This window comes from Raphanus sativus, unplaced genomic scaffold (genome assembly GCF_000801105.2).
Source record: "Raphanus sativus cultivar WK10039 unplaced genomic scaffold, ASM80110v3 Scaffold2428, whole genome shotgun sequence".
Lineage (NCBI taxonomy): Eukaryota > Viridiplantae > Streptophyta > Magnoliopsida > Brassicales > Brassicaceae > Raphanus > Raphanus sativus.
Window position 1 is genome coordinate 1 of NW_026617736.1, and position 15,593 is coordinate 15,593.

At 40.6% G+C, this 15,593-nt stretch overlaps 4 protein-coding genes across 6 annotated transcripts; 2 read left to right on the forward strand and 2 right to left on the reverse strand.

The window, feature by feature from the left end:
* Positions 1 to 41: 41 nt before the first annotated feature.
* LOC130505610 (meiosis-specific protein ASY2-like) lies at positions 42 to 2,622 on the reverse strand (the record flags this gene model as incomplete). Its single annotated transcript, XM_057000210.1, has 4 exons — positions 1,779 to 2,622; positions 1,576 to 1,710; positions 601 to 1,493; positions 42 to 528 (listed from the first exon to the last, which is right to left on the reverse strand). Coding segments are annotated over exons 1-4 (2,359 nt in total), but the record flags the coding sequence as incomplete, so codon positions are not given.
* A 1,040-nt stretch (positions 2,623 to 3,662) lies between these two features.
* Positions 3,663 to 4,814, forward strand: LOC108839130 (4-hydroxy-3-methylbut-2-enyl diphosphate reductase, chloroplastic-like). The gene is made up of 4 exons (XM_018611957.2): positions 3,663 to 3,974; positions 4,165 to 4,269; positions 4,365 to 4,432; positions 4,520 to 4,814. The coding sequence occupies exons 1-3, from the start codon at positions 3,854 to 3,856 to the stop codon at positions 4,382 to 4,384; spliced, it is 246 nt and encodes an 81-aa protein (XP_018467459.1). The 5' UTR covers positions 3,663 to 3,853; the 3' UTR covers positions 4,385 to 4,432; positions 4,520 to 4,814.
* Positions 4,815 to 10,172: 5,358 nt separating this feature from the next.
* LOC108852658 (remorin) lies at positions 10,173 to 11,936 on the reverse strand. Of its 3 annotated transcripts, none has more exons than XM_057000212.1 (7): positions 11,844 to 11,936; positions 11,609 to 11,706; positions 11,352 to 11,509; positions 11,151 to 11,247; positions 10,781 to 11,075; positions 10,617 to 10,698; positions 10,173 to 10,523 (listed from the first exon to the last, which is right to left on the reverse strand). In XM_057000212.1, exons 1-7 carry the CDS (start codon positions 11,867 to 11,869, stop codon positions 10,329 to 10,331), a joined length of 951 nt encoding a protein of 316 aa, XP_056856192.1. In that variant the 5' UTR covers positions 11,870 to 11,936; the 3' UTR covers positions 10,173 to 10,328. The 3 variants fall into 3 exon arrangements, with proteins under 3 accessions (XP_056856192.1, XP_018481659.1, XP_056856193.1); XM_018626157.2 differs by having other exon boundaries at positions 10,173 to 10,526; XM_057000213.1 differs by lacking the exon at positions 11,844 to 11,936 and adding an exon at positions 11,782 to 11,841 and having other exon boundaries at positions 10,173 to 10,526.
* A 905-nt stretch (positions 11,937 to 12,841) lies between these two features.
* On the forward strand, positions 12,842 to 15,426 carry LOC130505611 (probable inactive purple acid phosphatase 2). The gene is made up of 2 exons (XM_057000211.1): positions 12,842 to 13,542; positions 14,037 to 15,426. Exons 1-2 carry the CDS (start codon positions 12,847 to 12,849, stop codon positions 15,381 to 15,383), a joined length of 2,043 nt encoding a protein of 680 aa, XP_056856191.1. The 5' UTR covers positions 12,842 to 12,846; the 3' UTR covers positions 15,384 to 15,426.
* Positions 15,427 to 15,593: the final 167 nt, after the last annotated feature.

Consider the following 15,593-nt stretch of genomic DNA (forward strand, 5'->3'; position numbering starts at 1 on the left):
CTCGAGGCAGTCTCGCATCCCGCGCGCTTGACCAAGCATACACCGCGAGTCCTCGAAATCATCACGGCGCTTCTCTCGGTCCTGAATATTTTTGAAGCGTCGGGAGCATTTTCCCGTCATTGCCGCCATCACGCGGATTCGCTCATGAGTGACCTCAAGTTTGCGAGATTCCCTCAAGCGATCCATCTCCCGGGAGAAATTCAAAGCAGAGGCCACCACCTCCTTCTCGAGAGTCGCATTCTTGCCTTGCAAGTCGGCATTTCTCTTCCGCAACTCGGCTTTCTCTTTCTCCGCCTTCTTTACCAGGTCCCGAGCAGACGCCAACTCGATCGCCATGATTCCCCTCTGCTCGTCGAGCTCCTTCCTCAGCGCTTCTTCTTGGGCAACTGCTTCGTCCTTTGCACGGACTGCATCCTTCAAAGCCCGAGTCGCGCGTTTATGGCTCCTCTTCTGCTTGTCGACCAACTCGAACGCGCCTCTCAGCTCCTCATCGTATTTCCTCACTAAAACGTTCCAGTCTCCGAGGCTCTGCACGACAAACCACGTAGCGTCAGCAAACGAATAAGAAGAAAAAGAGATAAAGTCAGAAACCCGACTTACCATGATGGAGGTACGGGCGGCGAACTTGTACTCCTCCTTGAAGATCAAGTCCTTGACCGGCGGCAGCGCGCCCCGATCTCCCCTAAACTGACGAACCAGGCGACCGCACTCCTGCTCGTCATGCGCTAGCGGGACCTCGCGGTCGTAAGAGAAAGAAACCCTGTCCGGACAACCCTTCTTTTTCTTCTTCCTCTTCTTCGGGACAGCAACGGTCCCTTCAGCGACCTGAGGAGCGGGTTCCTCCGGCACGACTTCACGCCCCGGGCCCAGCGATTCCCCGGAACGGGTGGCATCTTCCTCCTCGTCGTTCAGCTCCTCAGAAGAGCCTCGAGGAACCATTTCGGCGGCTTTCTTCTTCCTCTTCCTCCCCTTGTCCTTCTTCTTGGCCTTTGGAGAGACCGCCGGAAGATCTTCGTCGCGGCTGCCCGCAGGCTGTGATTCGGGGACCACCTCATCTTTGGAACCACCGCTCGGTTCCAGGTCCCTGAGCTCGCCTTCCTCAACGGACGAGGATCGGATCGCGGGAGAATCGCCCCTTGCCTTCTTCCTTCTCCCCTCTGACCCAGAATGCCCTTGAGGAGAGGAAGCCCCAACGTTCGTTTCCTCGACAGCCGCGCCCTCCTCTTCGCGCTGTCTCTTCTTGTTGGTCTTTCTAACCAACTGAGCCTCAGCGTCCGACTCGGTCGCGCTCGGATCTCCTAAATTAGGCGAGCCCGCGGTATCGGGCTGAGATTTCTTTGCGGAGCCGACTTTCTTCGCAACCACCAAACTCAAATTTGGAATAGTCCTCATCGCTCTTGCTCGGTTTATCTCCCTCTGCTCGGCCGAATTGAACAAATTGACCCTCTTCGTCTTATTCGTGACAATGGGGATCGTGTCCGAACGCCAAACCTCTGCGGTGAGTAAAAGCAAAATTAGATTCCATATCAAAAGGGACGTGTCAAAGCAAAGGAAAGAGCGAAAGGAAAGACTTACGCTGACTAATCCACCCGATCGATCGACTAATCCTCCGGTAGGAAAAATTATTCCAATGGTCCTGTCTCTGCGATGCGATCAGACGCGCGCTCGTCAAAAAGTCCTCCTCGTACTCTGCGGTGTTCGGAAGAGCAACTGCAAAGAAAGACAAACGGGAGTTAGACCACAAGAAACGGAAAATAAAACTGACGGGTGGTTTATACCCATCTCTCGGGCCCATAAAACACGATAGCCGGTCCTCAGCGGCTCCTCGAACGCAGCCCTGTCAGATTTGACGTAGAAGTAGGACCGCTGCCAGTTGTTCGTCTTGTTGGGGTAGCCGGTCACCACGTTATAGTTGGGGCGGATCTTCAGCGAAATCAGTCCGCCCTTTATCTTCGCTGACACTAATTCCTCGAAAGCTCGGACGTTGAGAGGAACACCAGCTTCTGCTCCGATAATCGTCAGTGCCACGGCCAGCCGCCACGCACCATTCAGAAATTGGCTAAGGGCGGCTCCTCGGCGCATCGCAAACGCAGTGACGATTCGAGGAATCGGAAACCACAGCTTCGTGTCGCCCTCGAAGTACGACTCGTAGACGCACTGGTAGCCTTTCGGAGGAGACCAGGGCCGCTGGTCGCTATTCGGGATTATAAACGTAACCCCCGCTGCGTCGCGAGCCCGTAGGAGTCTCGTCACCGACTCGACGGTCGACCTCGTCTTCTCGACACCCCGCCAGTCCTGGCCTTCGACGACCGAAGGACGCACGCGCTCCCGATCAAGCGGAGGTTGCTCCTCGAAGATGTTCCCCGGATAAAAGCTTATCGGGATCATCTGATCGTCAACATGATCACGACCGTCGTCGTCCTTCCGCGACTGCACTCTCGATTCCGAAATAAGAACGCGCTGCGCACGACTCAAGTTCTCTGTATCCATCATCGCCTCGCGATGAACCGCCTCTTGGCTTCCTTCAGAACCACGGACCGTCTCTAAGTCATCACCAGATCCCGACGAGGCCGCACGCATCTTCCCCTTTTGTTCTCGAGAAAGTTTCTTACTTGTCGACATTACCGAGTAAACGATAAAACGAGAGCAGAAGAAAGAGAGAGAAGCAACTTAGAGAGAGAGAGAGAGAGTACCTGAAGATTGCGGAAGAATGGGAGATCTGAAGGAAGATCTCTTATTTATAGGGAAGGGGACGCGCGCTCAACGAGGCGTCATAATTAGCCCTAAACGGGCCTAAATGGGCCTCTAGACGGGCTCGCGCGTCGGTCTCAAGCGCGACCTTTCGGTTTCCCGGTCCGAAACCTAACGACGCTTTGGCTTCCCGATCCAAAACCTAGTAACGGTTCGGCTCCCTCGCTACAATTGGCGACGGTTCGACGTCATACCATGAATCGAATGCGATCAGATCCCCGGTTTGGAAAGACCGTTGTTCGGCATCAATCCAGACGATTTATACCGAATCGCGGAAGTTCTTTTCTTCGGACAATTTCTGGCGGAGCCGTCAAAATCAACAACGAGTCTCCTGTTCTTCGAGCCCTAAAACAACTAGCTCACAGCGATCGTTTACTCGACCGACTATGAGCTAGGGGGGGACTTATTGTTGGGGATGGATTGTCACCACCCACAAGGCCCAGCGAACAGGAGGCCCATTACCATCAAGGAGGGAGCGGTCGGCTCGGCGTCGGCTCCTCGACTGACCCCGACTCGGCTCGTGACTACTTTAGCTAGAGGACGAGCAGCCGAAGCGAGCAACCAAACAGCTCGGGCCGAGCAGTCATCCCGATTGGGCCTGTATATCGAAAAGCCCATGACCAAAGGGAAGCGAATTAGGTCGAGACTAACCGACCTAGGAGACTATATAAGGAGTTGAGGACAAGAAGGAAGGGTATCACTACACAGACAGACAGACTTGCGGCTAGATTAGGGTTTCCTTTATTCTCTTTGTATCTCGCCGCTCTCTTGTACTTCCGGCTAGGATCTCACCGAGCATCGACTAGCCGGCTTTCTTACTCTTGTACCCTCGTTATTCCGACTCTAATAAAACGTCTCTGTTCACCCCACTCTTGAGTTCTTTTACTTTCTATTGACCAAACTCACCTTAAACAATCATCTTATTCTTCAATTTTTGTTCATTCTTTTCTGATTCGGACTCTCGATTTTGGCAGGATAATCAATCGATGAGAGCGAAGGAGAAGACAAGAAATTACAGTCAGCTCAGCTGTTGCCTCTACAACTCTCTCTCTAACTCCGTTGTTCATCTGGGAACGAGGACGCTCCTTCGCCATCGGTGGTGATGGACTCCGACTTCGACGCCAAGACGTTCCGTAGGAACTTAACAAGAAGCGATAATTACAATCGCAAAGGGTTTGGACACAAGGAGGAAACTCTCAAGCTCATGAATCGCGAGTACACCAGTAAGTTCCAGCTCATTTGCTTGGATGCTCTGTTTTTTAAAGTCTTGGTTTTTAATTGAAAAGGTCTGTTCTTTCGTTGCTCTGTTTTGCTAATATCTCAATGATGTTTGTGGTAAGAATTGAATTTGGTAAAGTATAAGAAAGTTTGTGATAATATCTTATGATTGGAGTGTGTTGATGGATGGTGCAGCACAAGACAAGATTGCAGATTTTGAGATGAAGCTGATGGATATCGACAGTGAGCATTTAGGAATCCCTGACGCTGAGTACCACTCTATTGTGAGGATGCATTCGGGTGAATTTTCCAGGATATGCAAAGATCTCAGTAGTATTGGTGACACAGGTAATTGAGTGAAAGTTTCCTGTTTTCTTCTTTTTATGTTTCTTTAGTGTATTCAAGGTTTGCCTGAAGGCGCTTTGCGCAAGATTATCTTGACTGCATCTGGTGGAGCTTTTAGGTTTGTTTCCAAATCTGTGTGCTCTCTATAAATATTTGTTCTTTCTCGTTTGATTAATAAGAAATGCTCACTGGATGTTGGTTATAGAGACTGGCCTGTTGAAAAGCTCAAGGAAGTTAAAGTAGCAGATGCTTTGAAGCATCCTAACTGGAACATGGGAAAGAAAATCACAGTCGACTCAGCTACGCTTTTCAACAAGGTTCTTTGAAGCATCCTAACTGGAACAGTTATGTTTGACCTGTTCTTATGTGTGATTGAATGATTAGTGATGAATGATGATAGTTAGTAAAGATGTAAAAACTGATTAGTTGGTATAGAGACTGAAGTCTTGTGAACTTTCTCATTTTATTTGCTAAGTTACTATGGTGAAAAGATTTGCTAAGTTACATGTCACAATTCCTTAGAGTAACACCATTGAACATATCTTTTAGAGTAAATCCTTAACTATTCAAAAAGCAAAAAAAAAATTATTATATTGTTAAGGACTCCAATAGTGGGTAACACATATGTGTAAAAAAAAAAAATGTTGCTCTAAATACATATGTTATGCTGTTGTAGTTTTAAAATGTAATAGGATGTAGAGTCAAGTCTTTTGTTTAGTATAATCTTAGTGGTTTATAATAGAAAATAAAAGTTTCATGCATTGTTGATGAAGGAAAAACAGTATAACATTGGGGTTTTAGTGGATAAAGTAGAAGCATAGTTATGATAGTTGTTATTGAAGTTCAAGATTGCTGTTAATATATATCCACGCTTTTCAATTTTATTATTAGGAAACATAGATCAATAATCTAAGTAGGTATTTTTTGGGTGATTATTGTATATGTTTCAATTAATAGCGAATTTAAATTAAACTTATCCACTAAAACTACCTAAAAAATTCTCTCAATCACAATCAAGCACCCTCCTCATCTCTTCTTCAGAAGAGAGAATATATTGAAAGTGCTCAGGGTTAGCATACAAGCATCTCACTAGCTTGGACATGTGCTGGCTACACTTGGCTATTTATCTTCCTTGTTCTTCATAGCTTCGTCACTACAATCTACGTAGGCCGTGAATGATTCTTTACAGACAACTCCTTCCATAAAGGCGAATAACCTCTCTGCTTCCTCCTTCACCTCTATGTCTTCTTATCCTTAATCAGCACTTCGGCCGCACTTTTACCAGCCGCCAGAATGGGATGATAGTAATCAGAATGAGCCACCATACACTTTTCAAGCATCAGATAACACTTAATGCCGATACTTTCATTGTTCTTCTCAGCTTCCTTAGCACAATCTTGAAAAGCTGTGAATACTTCTTTGCAAGCACCTCTTTTCATGAACACTTCTAGACATGAATATAGGAGACGGAATTTCCCATAATGATATATTTCAGTCGGTGAAGAAGGTAATAGAGGAGAGAACGGTCAAGATCTGAATAGGTTAGGTTATTAGAGCATCCCCATTGGCAAGACTCTCTAATCTCGATTTCCAAAGTATTTTTGGATTATTTTTTTAATTTTTTTTTCTAATAATAATAATAATAATAATAATAATAATAATAATAATCGAACCTATCGCAGGCCGCTACATGTCGTGGGTTCCGCGAAACAGTGATGAACTCGTTTCAGTGGAAAGAGATCACGGGACACAGGTTCACACAACACATATTATTATACTATTTTTTTTTTGGATGTGTGTGATATTTAGCTAAAATCTTCCAATGGGAATGCTCTTAAGTTAGATAAAGTATATATAGAGTTCTCTTTTTTTTCATACACGAATAGGATTAGTATTTTTTGTAATTACAATTATAGCCTTTATATGAATTCTAATTTGCTTTTAGTATAAAAATTTCTATTAACTATAGTATATAAAATCTATATTAAATGGGAGACTTTAATATCTCCTAAGGCTATTCAGCTCAGCATCGCATGGATCCCAAAATTTAATTTAATTCAGTTTTTGAATTTTTATAACTCATGGGTGATAAATATTTAAAATAGTTGTTTTATATTTGAAAACAAAATACTAATTTTTGATTTGATTTTTAATTGGTTTATACTTAAATTTTATTCATAATTATTTCTATCGAAAATTTAATAACTGAACTTAATTAGGTTTGTAAAATTAACTAAAGATAACAAACAAGAAATTTTTTTAACTCTATTTTATTTTATAATTAAACAAATGAATTCAGATAATTCCGACTGAACCCAATGAAACCATATTAACATGTGACCCAAAAATTTCCAGTTCAGTTTTGGTTTTAAAATATTAATTATAAGAAAAGGTTTCTATAAAAAAAATAAAAAAAAAGAACAAAAAAAAAGAGAAGGCTTCTACCGTTTGTGTTAGCAAGTGTGACTCAGGCCTGAGTCACACGTACTATATATACACATACACTACCTCCTATTTTCTCGCAACAAATTCATTCATCACTTTTGGTTAGTTCTTTCGAATTTTTGATTTCTCATTTTCGCTTCTTCATTCATCATCTCTGATCAAAATTTGTGTACTACATAAACCACAATGTCAACCAGGGTGGCAAAAAGCGTGAAGGACTTTCTTTACTCTCTGTTCAAAGAAGCAGCCTGGAAAGTTGTATCCACGCCGAAATATCAACAACGCGAGTACAACTACAGAAAAATTGAAACTAAACCTCAGAAGGAAACAATGAAAAAGATTGTCTCGAACATATGCCTCGGCACAGTCCTACAATGGCTGAATCAGTTTTGCTTCCCCGGAGCCAAAGTCATCCTCTAATTATCTTAAATCATGTTTTTGAGTTTTTTTCTTTTGACATAGAGTGATAGAGAGTTAATTACGAGTTTATGGATTCTTGATATGATACATTCTTAAAATCTTGGTTCAGTGTTGGTTTATTAATTGCAGATTTTTGGTTTGGTTTAACAAACCGTTTTATTTATTTATTTATTTTCATGAACAAACACTTTTTTTAACAACTAATCTATCTTATTAAAACAGAAACATTCTGTTGGACCTAACATTTATTTTGTAAGTTTTTAAATTAAATACACTTTTATACTTTATAGTTAAACATACATTAAATCACTAATATTTATTTCTTTATACTACTATCAATGTTTCCAAACAATATATTTATTTCTTTATACTACTATCAATGTTTCCAAACAATACAATAAGTAATCTTAGTTATTTTATATCTATCATTTTCTCTTTAAAATTTTGTAGAAAAGTCATAATTTCATAAATTGCCAAATAATGAACTTTAAAATTTGGATTATAAGATTACAAATTATGAAACTATTACAATTTAAATCCAATTAGATTACATATCGGTCATCCATCAGTTCAATCGGTTAGTCTCAGGTTTTAGTGATTTTTTAATATGAATATTTTGAAAACATAAATTGAATTGTCAGATCTCCGGATTAACTGGTATTGTCACAATCGGGTTGAATTTGAAAACACTGATATGAATGCAAAAATATTTTAAATACACACTCTTTAAAAATTACCAAAATATTTGTTAAGTTATTAGTGAAATTTTTTATCGTAAAATATCCCGCGCTTCAAAAACGCGGGTCAAAATCTAGTATATAAACTAAAGAACATACATAAGAGTTATAAGACACAAATAGAATAATACAAAGACAATGACAATAGAACAAATACATAATATATAGAAAATGACTTTTCTTGAGAGACCTTCCTAATCAACAGAGGACCAACACTCTTAATCTTCTTGCGCTCGAATTTATGTCGCATCATAGATGCCAACTTCTTCTTTTGTTGCATACGATTGACCAAATCCCAAATTAGATCTATAGATTTTTCCAGGAATATAATCCACTCAATTGATTCATTCGATAGAAATAAAGAGACCGCAAATTTTGAGCGATTATACGAACATCGTCTCTAACTCTGAACCATTGGATTGTCCATGGTAGGTTTCATGAATTCAATAAAAAAATCAGAATCTTCCATTATTCGAAATATGGCATATAAACTCTTTGGTTGTTTTTATTAATGCAAGTAGATGTTTGACAAAAAAAAAAAACTCTTCATTCACCAGTGTGAATTATCTTCTAGCAATGCTAGCCTTTAAGCAATTATCATCATACCCCAACGGCCAGAAAAGAAGAAACACCGTCATTTCATGATGTAATTTCTCTGCCGAATTATCTTGCATTAACAAAAAGAAGATAAATAAATGATTATAATACCGTCTCGTTAGTTTTGTGATGTGAATGCCCAAACTTTTCCTTAAATTCACAAAGACAGACATGTCATCGATCATGGATTTACTGACCACGTCTGAGATAACATATTTGAAATGGATGCATCACGTGCAACATCTAACTCGAATAGATCTTACAGAAATCCCGAAAGGAAATCGGTAAAGATGAAGAAATATCTGTTGAAAAATTGGATCACAAAATATTTTTGGAATCATCACTAACATGAGAATCAATAAAATCGATATTGATGAAATCACGAAAGAATGATTTCCATAAAAAAAAAAAGTTTGGATCAAAGAAATGGTTTGAACCCCAGCGACCCGTGTATATGAACTATTGCTTTTGGTTCATTTGAATTTCTAGGAGATGATTTATTCGTACGCTAGGCTGTATATTTATTCCAATGTTATATCTCTGTTTTTAATAGATATGGGTTTAAATTTTTTTCTTCGGAAAAAAAAAGAAATGGTTTGTAACTCTCTTTTTTTTTGTCTGTTTCCTCATTGTTTATGCATTAAACATTGATGATTGACTCCTGAAGTAGAGATCAATAAAATACACAAACTCTAGTAAGTGACTAAAAACATCAACCTATAATGCTCCGGATAAACTTCTAGTTTTGTGATACATACTGATAGTGCGTTTCAATACTTGAGTCACAAGTATAAATACATGCACCCATTCCTTTTTCACGTTAAATAATTTTCTCCTTCACTTGGGTTCGTTTTATTTCCATCTTTCGCTTTCTCTCTTTTCTTCTTCTTATTCTTCTTCTTCTTCTCTAATCAATTATCAACGTGCTTCTGTTCTGCAGATAACTATGTCAACAAGGATCATTAAAGCAGTTAAGAATGGAGTTTTGGTTGTTGGAAAAGGACTAGCTGGAAAGTTTCTCTTCACCCCCAAAGATGCGCGCTTCCCGAAAGTATATCAGCACCCCAAGATGATTAAGCATCACAGGACGATAATGGTCTCGAAGAGTCAGGGAAAGTCAGCATCAGCGGAGCTCCAAGAGATGGTCGAGAAACACATGCCTCGGCATGCACCAACCATGGCCGAGGAAGTATGTTTCCCCGGCGTGAAGGTCATTCTTTGAGTGTGTGTTACTAAATCTTGATAATCTTGGTGTACATAGTGAGTTTTACTAAACGGCCATGGATGGATCTTTCTTCTTCTTGCTTTGATCTGTTACTCTCTTCTCTTTCGTTTGTTGGCGTTAACAAACTGTCTTCAAGAATTACGATCTTTTAAAGAAACAGTTTATAGTTCTGACACCCCTAAACTCAAGTTCAATTCCCCCAATTGACATCTTCTTTAAGCAAGAAGAAAGAAAAGAATTAGGATCTTTATCTTTCTACGTCACTAACAACATGTACGCAATCAAAGCAACAATGGTGAGATTGAAATGAGTTATGAAGATAGACTCTTTGCAGGTTGGGGTAAAATGACAAAAAATGCCGAGGAGACAACGTTCTCCTTCAACTGTAACCAAAGTTCACCATCCCAAGCTCCTTTCATGTGATAATTGTACAGTAAAATTTCTAAAAATTTATAGTCAGAAATAAAATATTTATTTACAGAGTCATCAGTTTGAAAAGAATTTCTCTCTCACACAAACAAATTTACAAAGTCATCAATTTTTAAAATATTAATTCACAAAGTCATCAACTGAGATGCTCTGTTTTGGTCTCAGAAACAGAAACATGTTTTTCCAGGAATTTTACCGGTGCTACGGACAATTCCTGCTTTCTCCTTCACCTGAAGCTCTTCGTTCTCTCTTTGTTTCTCTGCCTGAGCTCTAGCCCCGGCAGCAATCTGTTCGATGTATTCCATGTCTTCTCTAAACCTCTGCAAACCTCTCTTCCTCTTCTGTTCTTGTTCGCTCTGCTATTCATTCATGCACCAACCGGTTAGAGAAAATAATCTCGAGTATATGATGACTCATGAAACTAGGTTAGGCAAATCATATAATTCAACCTCAGATTTGTCCAGCTTCCTTCTAGCTTTGTCCCTCTTCTTACCTTCCCACAGATCAATCTTTCTGTTTAACTTCTCGTACCTGCTTGTGAATACATATGTTAAATGTAATTAACAACACCATGTATTAGTTCATTTTTTTGTGTGTGTATTGTGAGACTTACCTTGCTTTGATCTTGGCTAGTTCAGCTTTTTCCCAAGCATCAGCTGTAGAATCATCTTTTCGACTAGTTTGGCTTGAACTCTGCCTTTTGCTTTCCCTAGACGGAAGCCGGAGAGGTGAAGGCGATAGAAGAGGAGGAGGTGGTGGTGGAGCACGACGTTCTGATCGTGTCCTGGCCGGTGGTTGTTTTGGCGGTTCAGAAACTGGTTTCCTTTGTCTTCCATGTTTCTCCCTTGACTCTCCACTTCGTCTGGTGTGATCTCCATTTAACTCTAGTTCCTTAAGTGAAAGTTGTCCTATAGTAAAATGTAAAATTGATTTCTAACATCCAGTTTAACAACAATCTTTTTGATGTGTTCCGCAACTGTCACCTGAGAATCTTCTTGATAAGCTTCTCGGTTCTTCAAAAGGCGATGCTTCTCTTCTACTCTTGCTCCTTGACAAGGAAGTTCCATTTTCGAGGCCACTCTGTTTTTTTTTAATATTACAAACTAGATCAAAACTCAAACTACCAGAAAAATGGTCACTCTAATTAACAATAGAAAAAAAGTCTTTGTTAGAACCCTAATTACATGATAACTCTCTAGCCAAGTTTCTTCAAAAGTGGTTATGGCATAAGCAGTGGCTGCAACTGCAGCTGCGTGGTCCATCTCGCTGATCGGGTCATAGCCCTGGTCGCTCATTTGCCTCATGAACTGCTTTTGTAACCAGCTTGAAGACTTCTTCTTATCTACCAAGCACACGTAATATGATGTAAGCCCAAGGTGAAAAATTAATCAAGCATCAGAGATTGGTGTAACAAAAATAACATATCAGAAGTTTGTGGCACCTTCTTTGAATGAAACAGACCTCCTTGCTGGCACTTTCTTCTCTCTAGTGGAGCTACCAACCTCACCAGTTTCCCCCCGGGAAGTTTGATGCCTCCTCCTGAGATAAATAACAAAATAATTCTTACATCAATATGTGAACAAAAAAAAAAGTGAACAAAAAAAAAAATCTTACATCAACATATGTTCATCTATATGTATGAATGAAAATGTGAATTTTGAGATTTAGTGATTTACCTTGTTTGTTTGATCAAGCTATCCATATTCAATCTAAAAAATATGGTGGGAGAACTTGAGAGGGTTTGGTTAGATGTGATGGAGGGTTTTGGGTTTTTGAAGGTTTTTTTTGAGATTATTGCTTTGCAAGCAAGTTTCAGATTTAGATCATAAAGGTGTGTAGGTAAAGTAAAGAACACTTTTTTTCATTCTTTTCCCTCTTTGGCTTTTTGGTTCTTTGCTTTCTCAAAAGGACAGTGAAAAGAACATAACAGATTCCTTTATATTCAACTTTCATATACTGGATAAAGGAATCATTTCCATGCAGAAAACACAGGAAAATGAATCTTAATTAAGAACCAGAAAACAAGGCCGAGATTCCTATATGTATATGAACGAGAGTTGTAATAAAGTTCCAGGACTTTATGTGTACTGCCTTCACGTCTTATTTGAACGCGTACTATTTTCTGATTCTTTTTCTTTCTAACGTCTTCATTATCACACTATCATCATGAATAAAATAAAAACCATTGTAATGAAGAGCAACAAGCTTGCTTGGCTAAACAGTCAACACATTGATTCGCTGATCTTTTCTTATGAATAAAAACAACTGAGAAGACCATTTGCTGCCGAGATCGGATTGACGTTATATAGTGTTGTAAACCGCGATGGAGGGTGATCAATGATACCCTCAACAACAACACCATCCACCACTATTTTCTGATTCTATCACAATTTCTTCTATTGATTTATCTGTTTTAATTAAATTAATAAAAAGTTAAATAATAACAAATTAAATATTAAAAAATTAATAAACCTGTGTGAAAAAAAATCAACGATAAATAATTTAAAACGGAGAAACTATTGGTTTTTAAAAATAGCTTAAAAATTCCAATGATTCCAATCCAGCCAACACAGAGAACGACGAAAACGCTGTCGTATTAAATACTGTTTAAATCCTCTCCCTCTCTGGCGGGAATCAAATCATTTTTTTTCTTTCTTAACTCGCAAGCATTTAATCGCAATGATTGTCAATTTCTCTATCTCCATCATCCTCTTCCTCTCTATCTTCACCTCCTCAGCTAACGCCGAGGCGTCCCTCTCCGTCTCCCCCAACACTCTCAAACGATCTGGCGATAACGTCACCATCCAATGGTCCGACGTCGACACTCCTTCCAATCTCGACTGGCTAGGCATCTACTCCCCTCCAGACTCTCCTCACGACCACTTCATCGGCTACGAATTCCTCAACGCTTCCTCCACGTGGACGTCCGGTTACGGATCGATCACCCTCCCCCTCACCAACCTCCGATCGGATTACGCCTTCCGGATCTTCCGGTGGACGCAATCCGAGATCGACACCAAACACTTGGATCACGACCAGAATCCTCTTCCCGGAACGAAACACCTTCTGGCCGAATCGGAGAAGGTGACTTTCGGATCGGCAGTGGATAAGGCGGAGCAGATCCATCTGGCGTTCGAGAATAAGCCTAACAGGATGCAGGTCACGTTCGTGGCCGGGGATGGGGATGAGCGGTTCGTGAGGTACGGAGAGGCGAAGGATATGCTGGGGAACTCCGCGGCCGCGCGTGGGATTAGGTACGATAGAGAGCAGATGTGCAATGCTCCGGCTAACTCCAGCATCGGGTGGAGAGATCCTGGTTGGATTTTTCATACCGTTTTGAAGAATTTGAACCCGGCCGTTAGGAACTACTATCAGGTAAATAGACAGATAAGAGAGACCTATGGTTTTGTCAATCTTTGCTCAATATTTCGAAATTAATGGCCAAAAGATCATCATCTCAAGAGATGGTATTAGTTAAAGAAAAATATAAGTGAGATGAAGCAATTCATTTATTATCAGTTCATTTAGAATCAAAATTCCATCAAATTTAATCAGATGAACGGAAAAACAAATGAAAAATTGAATAAATAAAAACTAATAAAAATCAGTTTGGAGAAAAAAAAATTTTAATATATTTCTTAAGAAATGAGAGGAATGTAGAAGTTCCATATAGTAATAATTTGACGGAAAAATAATTTAATTAATAAAAATTCGAGTTATAATAAAATATATTTATGTCTTTGAATACAAAATAGATAATTATGGAGAAATTTCAATTTTACAACATTGTTTGTACTATTATTCAGTTCATTATTACATGTGTTTCATATTTTCTTGGTGTTACTTTAATACTGCGTCATGTGAATCAGATTGGGAGTGAGGCAAAGGGATGGAGTGAGATCTATAGTTTCATATCTCGAGACATGTACGCACAAGAAACGAGAGCTTTCATATTTGGAGACATGGGTTGCGCTACACCTTACAGAACCTTTATCCGCACGCAACAAGAGAGTAAATCAACAGTGAAGTGGATCCTACGTGACATTGAAGCTCTTGGTGACAAGGCATCTTTTATTTCACACATCGGAGATATAAGCTATGCTCGTGGCTACTCGTGGGTGTGGGATGAGTTCTTTGCTCAGATCGAGCCTATCGCCTCCAAAGTTCCTTACCACGTCTGCATCGGTAACCACGAGTATGATTTCCCCGCTCAGCCTTGGAAGCCTGATTGGGCAGCTTCCATTTACGGTAACGATGGTGGTGGTGAGTGTGGTGTGCCGTATAGTTTGAGGTTTAACATGCCTGGGAACTCAACAGAACTCACGGGAACTAAAGCTCCTCTGACGAGGAATCTATATTACTCTTATGATGCCGGGTCGGTCCATTTCCTTTCCATCTCCACGGAGACGAATTTTCTTGAAGGTGGGACTCAGTACGAGTTCATAAAACGAGATCTAGAGTCTGTGAACAGGAACAAGACTCCTTTTGTCGTCGTGCAAGGGCACAGACCGATGTACACTACGAGCAACGAGGTTAGAGACACGACGATTAGACAAAAGATGTTGGAGCATTTGGAACCGCTGCTTGTGAAGAACGAGGTGACGCTTGCTATATGGGGACATGTTCATAGGTACGAAAGGTTTTGTCCGATAAGCAACAACACTTGTGGGAAGCTGTGGAAAGGGAGCCCGGTTCATCTCGTGGTCGGTATGGGTGGTCACGATTGGCAATCGAATTGGGCGGTTAGACCGAACCATCCGGATCTTCCTATATTCCCTCAGCCTGAAGAATCAATGTACCGGACGGGTGAGTTTGGGTACACTCGCCTGGTTGCAAACAAAGACAAGCTCACCGTTTCCTTTGTGGGTAACCACGACGGAGAAGTCCACGATACGGTTGAGATGTTAGCAACTGGTGAAGTAATCAGTGGGAGCAGAGACGATTTTAAAAGCTCAGATGCTGCGACCGCTCCTGCACCTGTGGAAGTAACAAGTGGGAGTAAAGACGATACTGAAAGCTCAAACGCTCAGACAGTTCCTTCATCTGCAACATTTGTGGAAAAATCTGAAGCTAGTGATGGCTCGTGGTTTGTCAAAGGAGCAGGGTTGGTGGTTATAGGTGTGGTATTAGGGTTCATTGCTGGGTATTTTACGGGGGTGAAGAAAGGATCTTCAGCTCGTAACCGTTGGATCCCAGTCAAGAGCGAGGAGATTTAATATTAAAACAAGTGAATCTATTTAGGCGCACGTTTTGTGTATAGTATCTTCTTCCCCACGGTAAGGGAGCATAAGTTTTAGTGGTACATTATAATAATACTGGTTCTTCCGAGAATCCCTCTTGCGATATTACATCTTGAAAGGCTTTTTGGTGTAAATATAGAATCATCATTTTCATTTGATTTTGGATGTAGAACAAAAAAAAATCAC

Coding starts and splice junctions, on each gene's coding strand:
- LOC108839130 (XM_018611957.2), top strand. CDS start 3,854: ATGGACTCCGACTTCGACGCCAAGACGTTCCGTAGGAACTTAACAAGA. Junction 3,975..4,164: donor CATGAATCGCGAGTACACCA/GTAAGTTCCAGC, acceptor TGGATGGTGCAG/CACAAGACAAGATTGCAGAT. Junction 4,270..4,364: donor TATTGTGAGGATGCATTCGG/GTGAATTTTCCA, acceptor ATGTTTCTTTAG/TGTATTCAAGGTTTGCCTGA.
- LOC130505611 (XM_057000211.1), top strand. CDS start 12,847: ATGATTGTCAATTTCTCTATCTCCATCATCCTCTTCCTCTCTATCTTC. Junction 13,543..14,036: donor CCGTTAGGAACTACTATCAG/GTAAATAGACAG, acceptor CATGTGAATCAG/ATTGGGAGTGAGGCAAAGGG.
- LOC108852658 (XM_018626157.2), bottom strand. CDS start 11,869: ATGGATAGCTTGATCAAACAAACAAG. Junction 11,510..11,608: donor GTCTGTTTCATTCAAAGAAG/GTGCCACAAACT, acceptor TGTGCTTGGTAG/ATAAGAAGAAGTCTTCAAGC. Junction 11,248..11,351: donor CTTGGCTAGAGAGTTATCAT/GTAATTAGGGTT, acceptor AAAAAAAAACAG/AGTGGCCTCGAAAATGGAAC.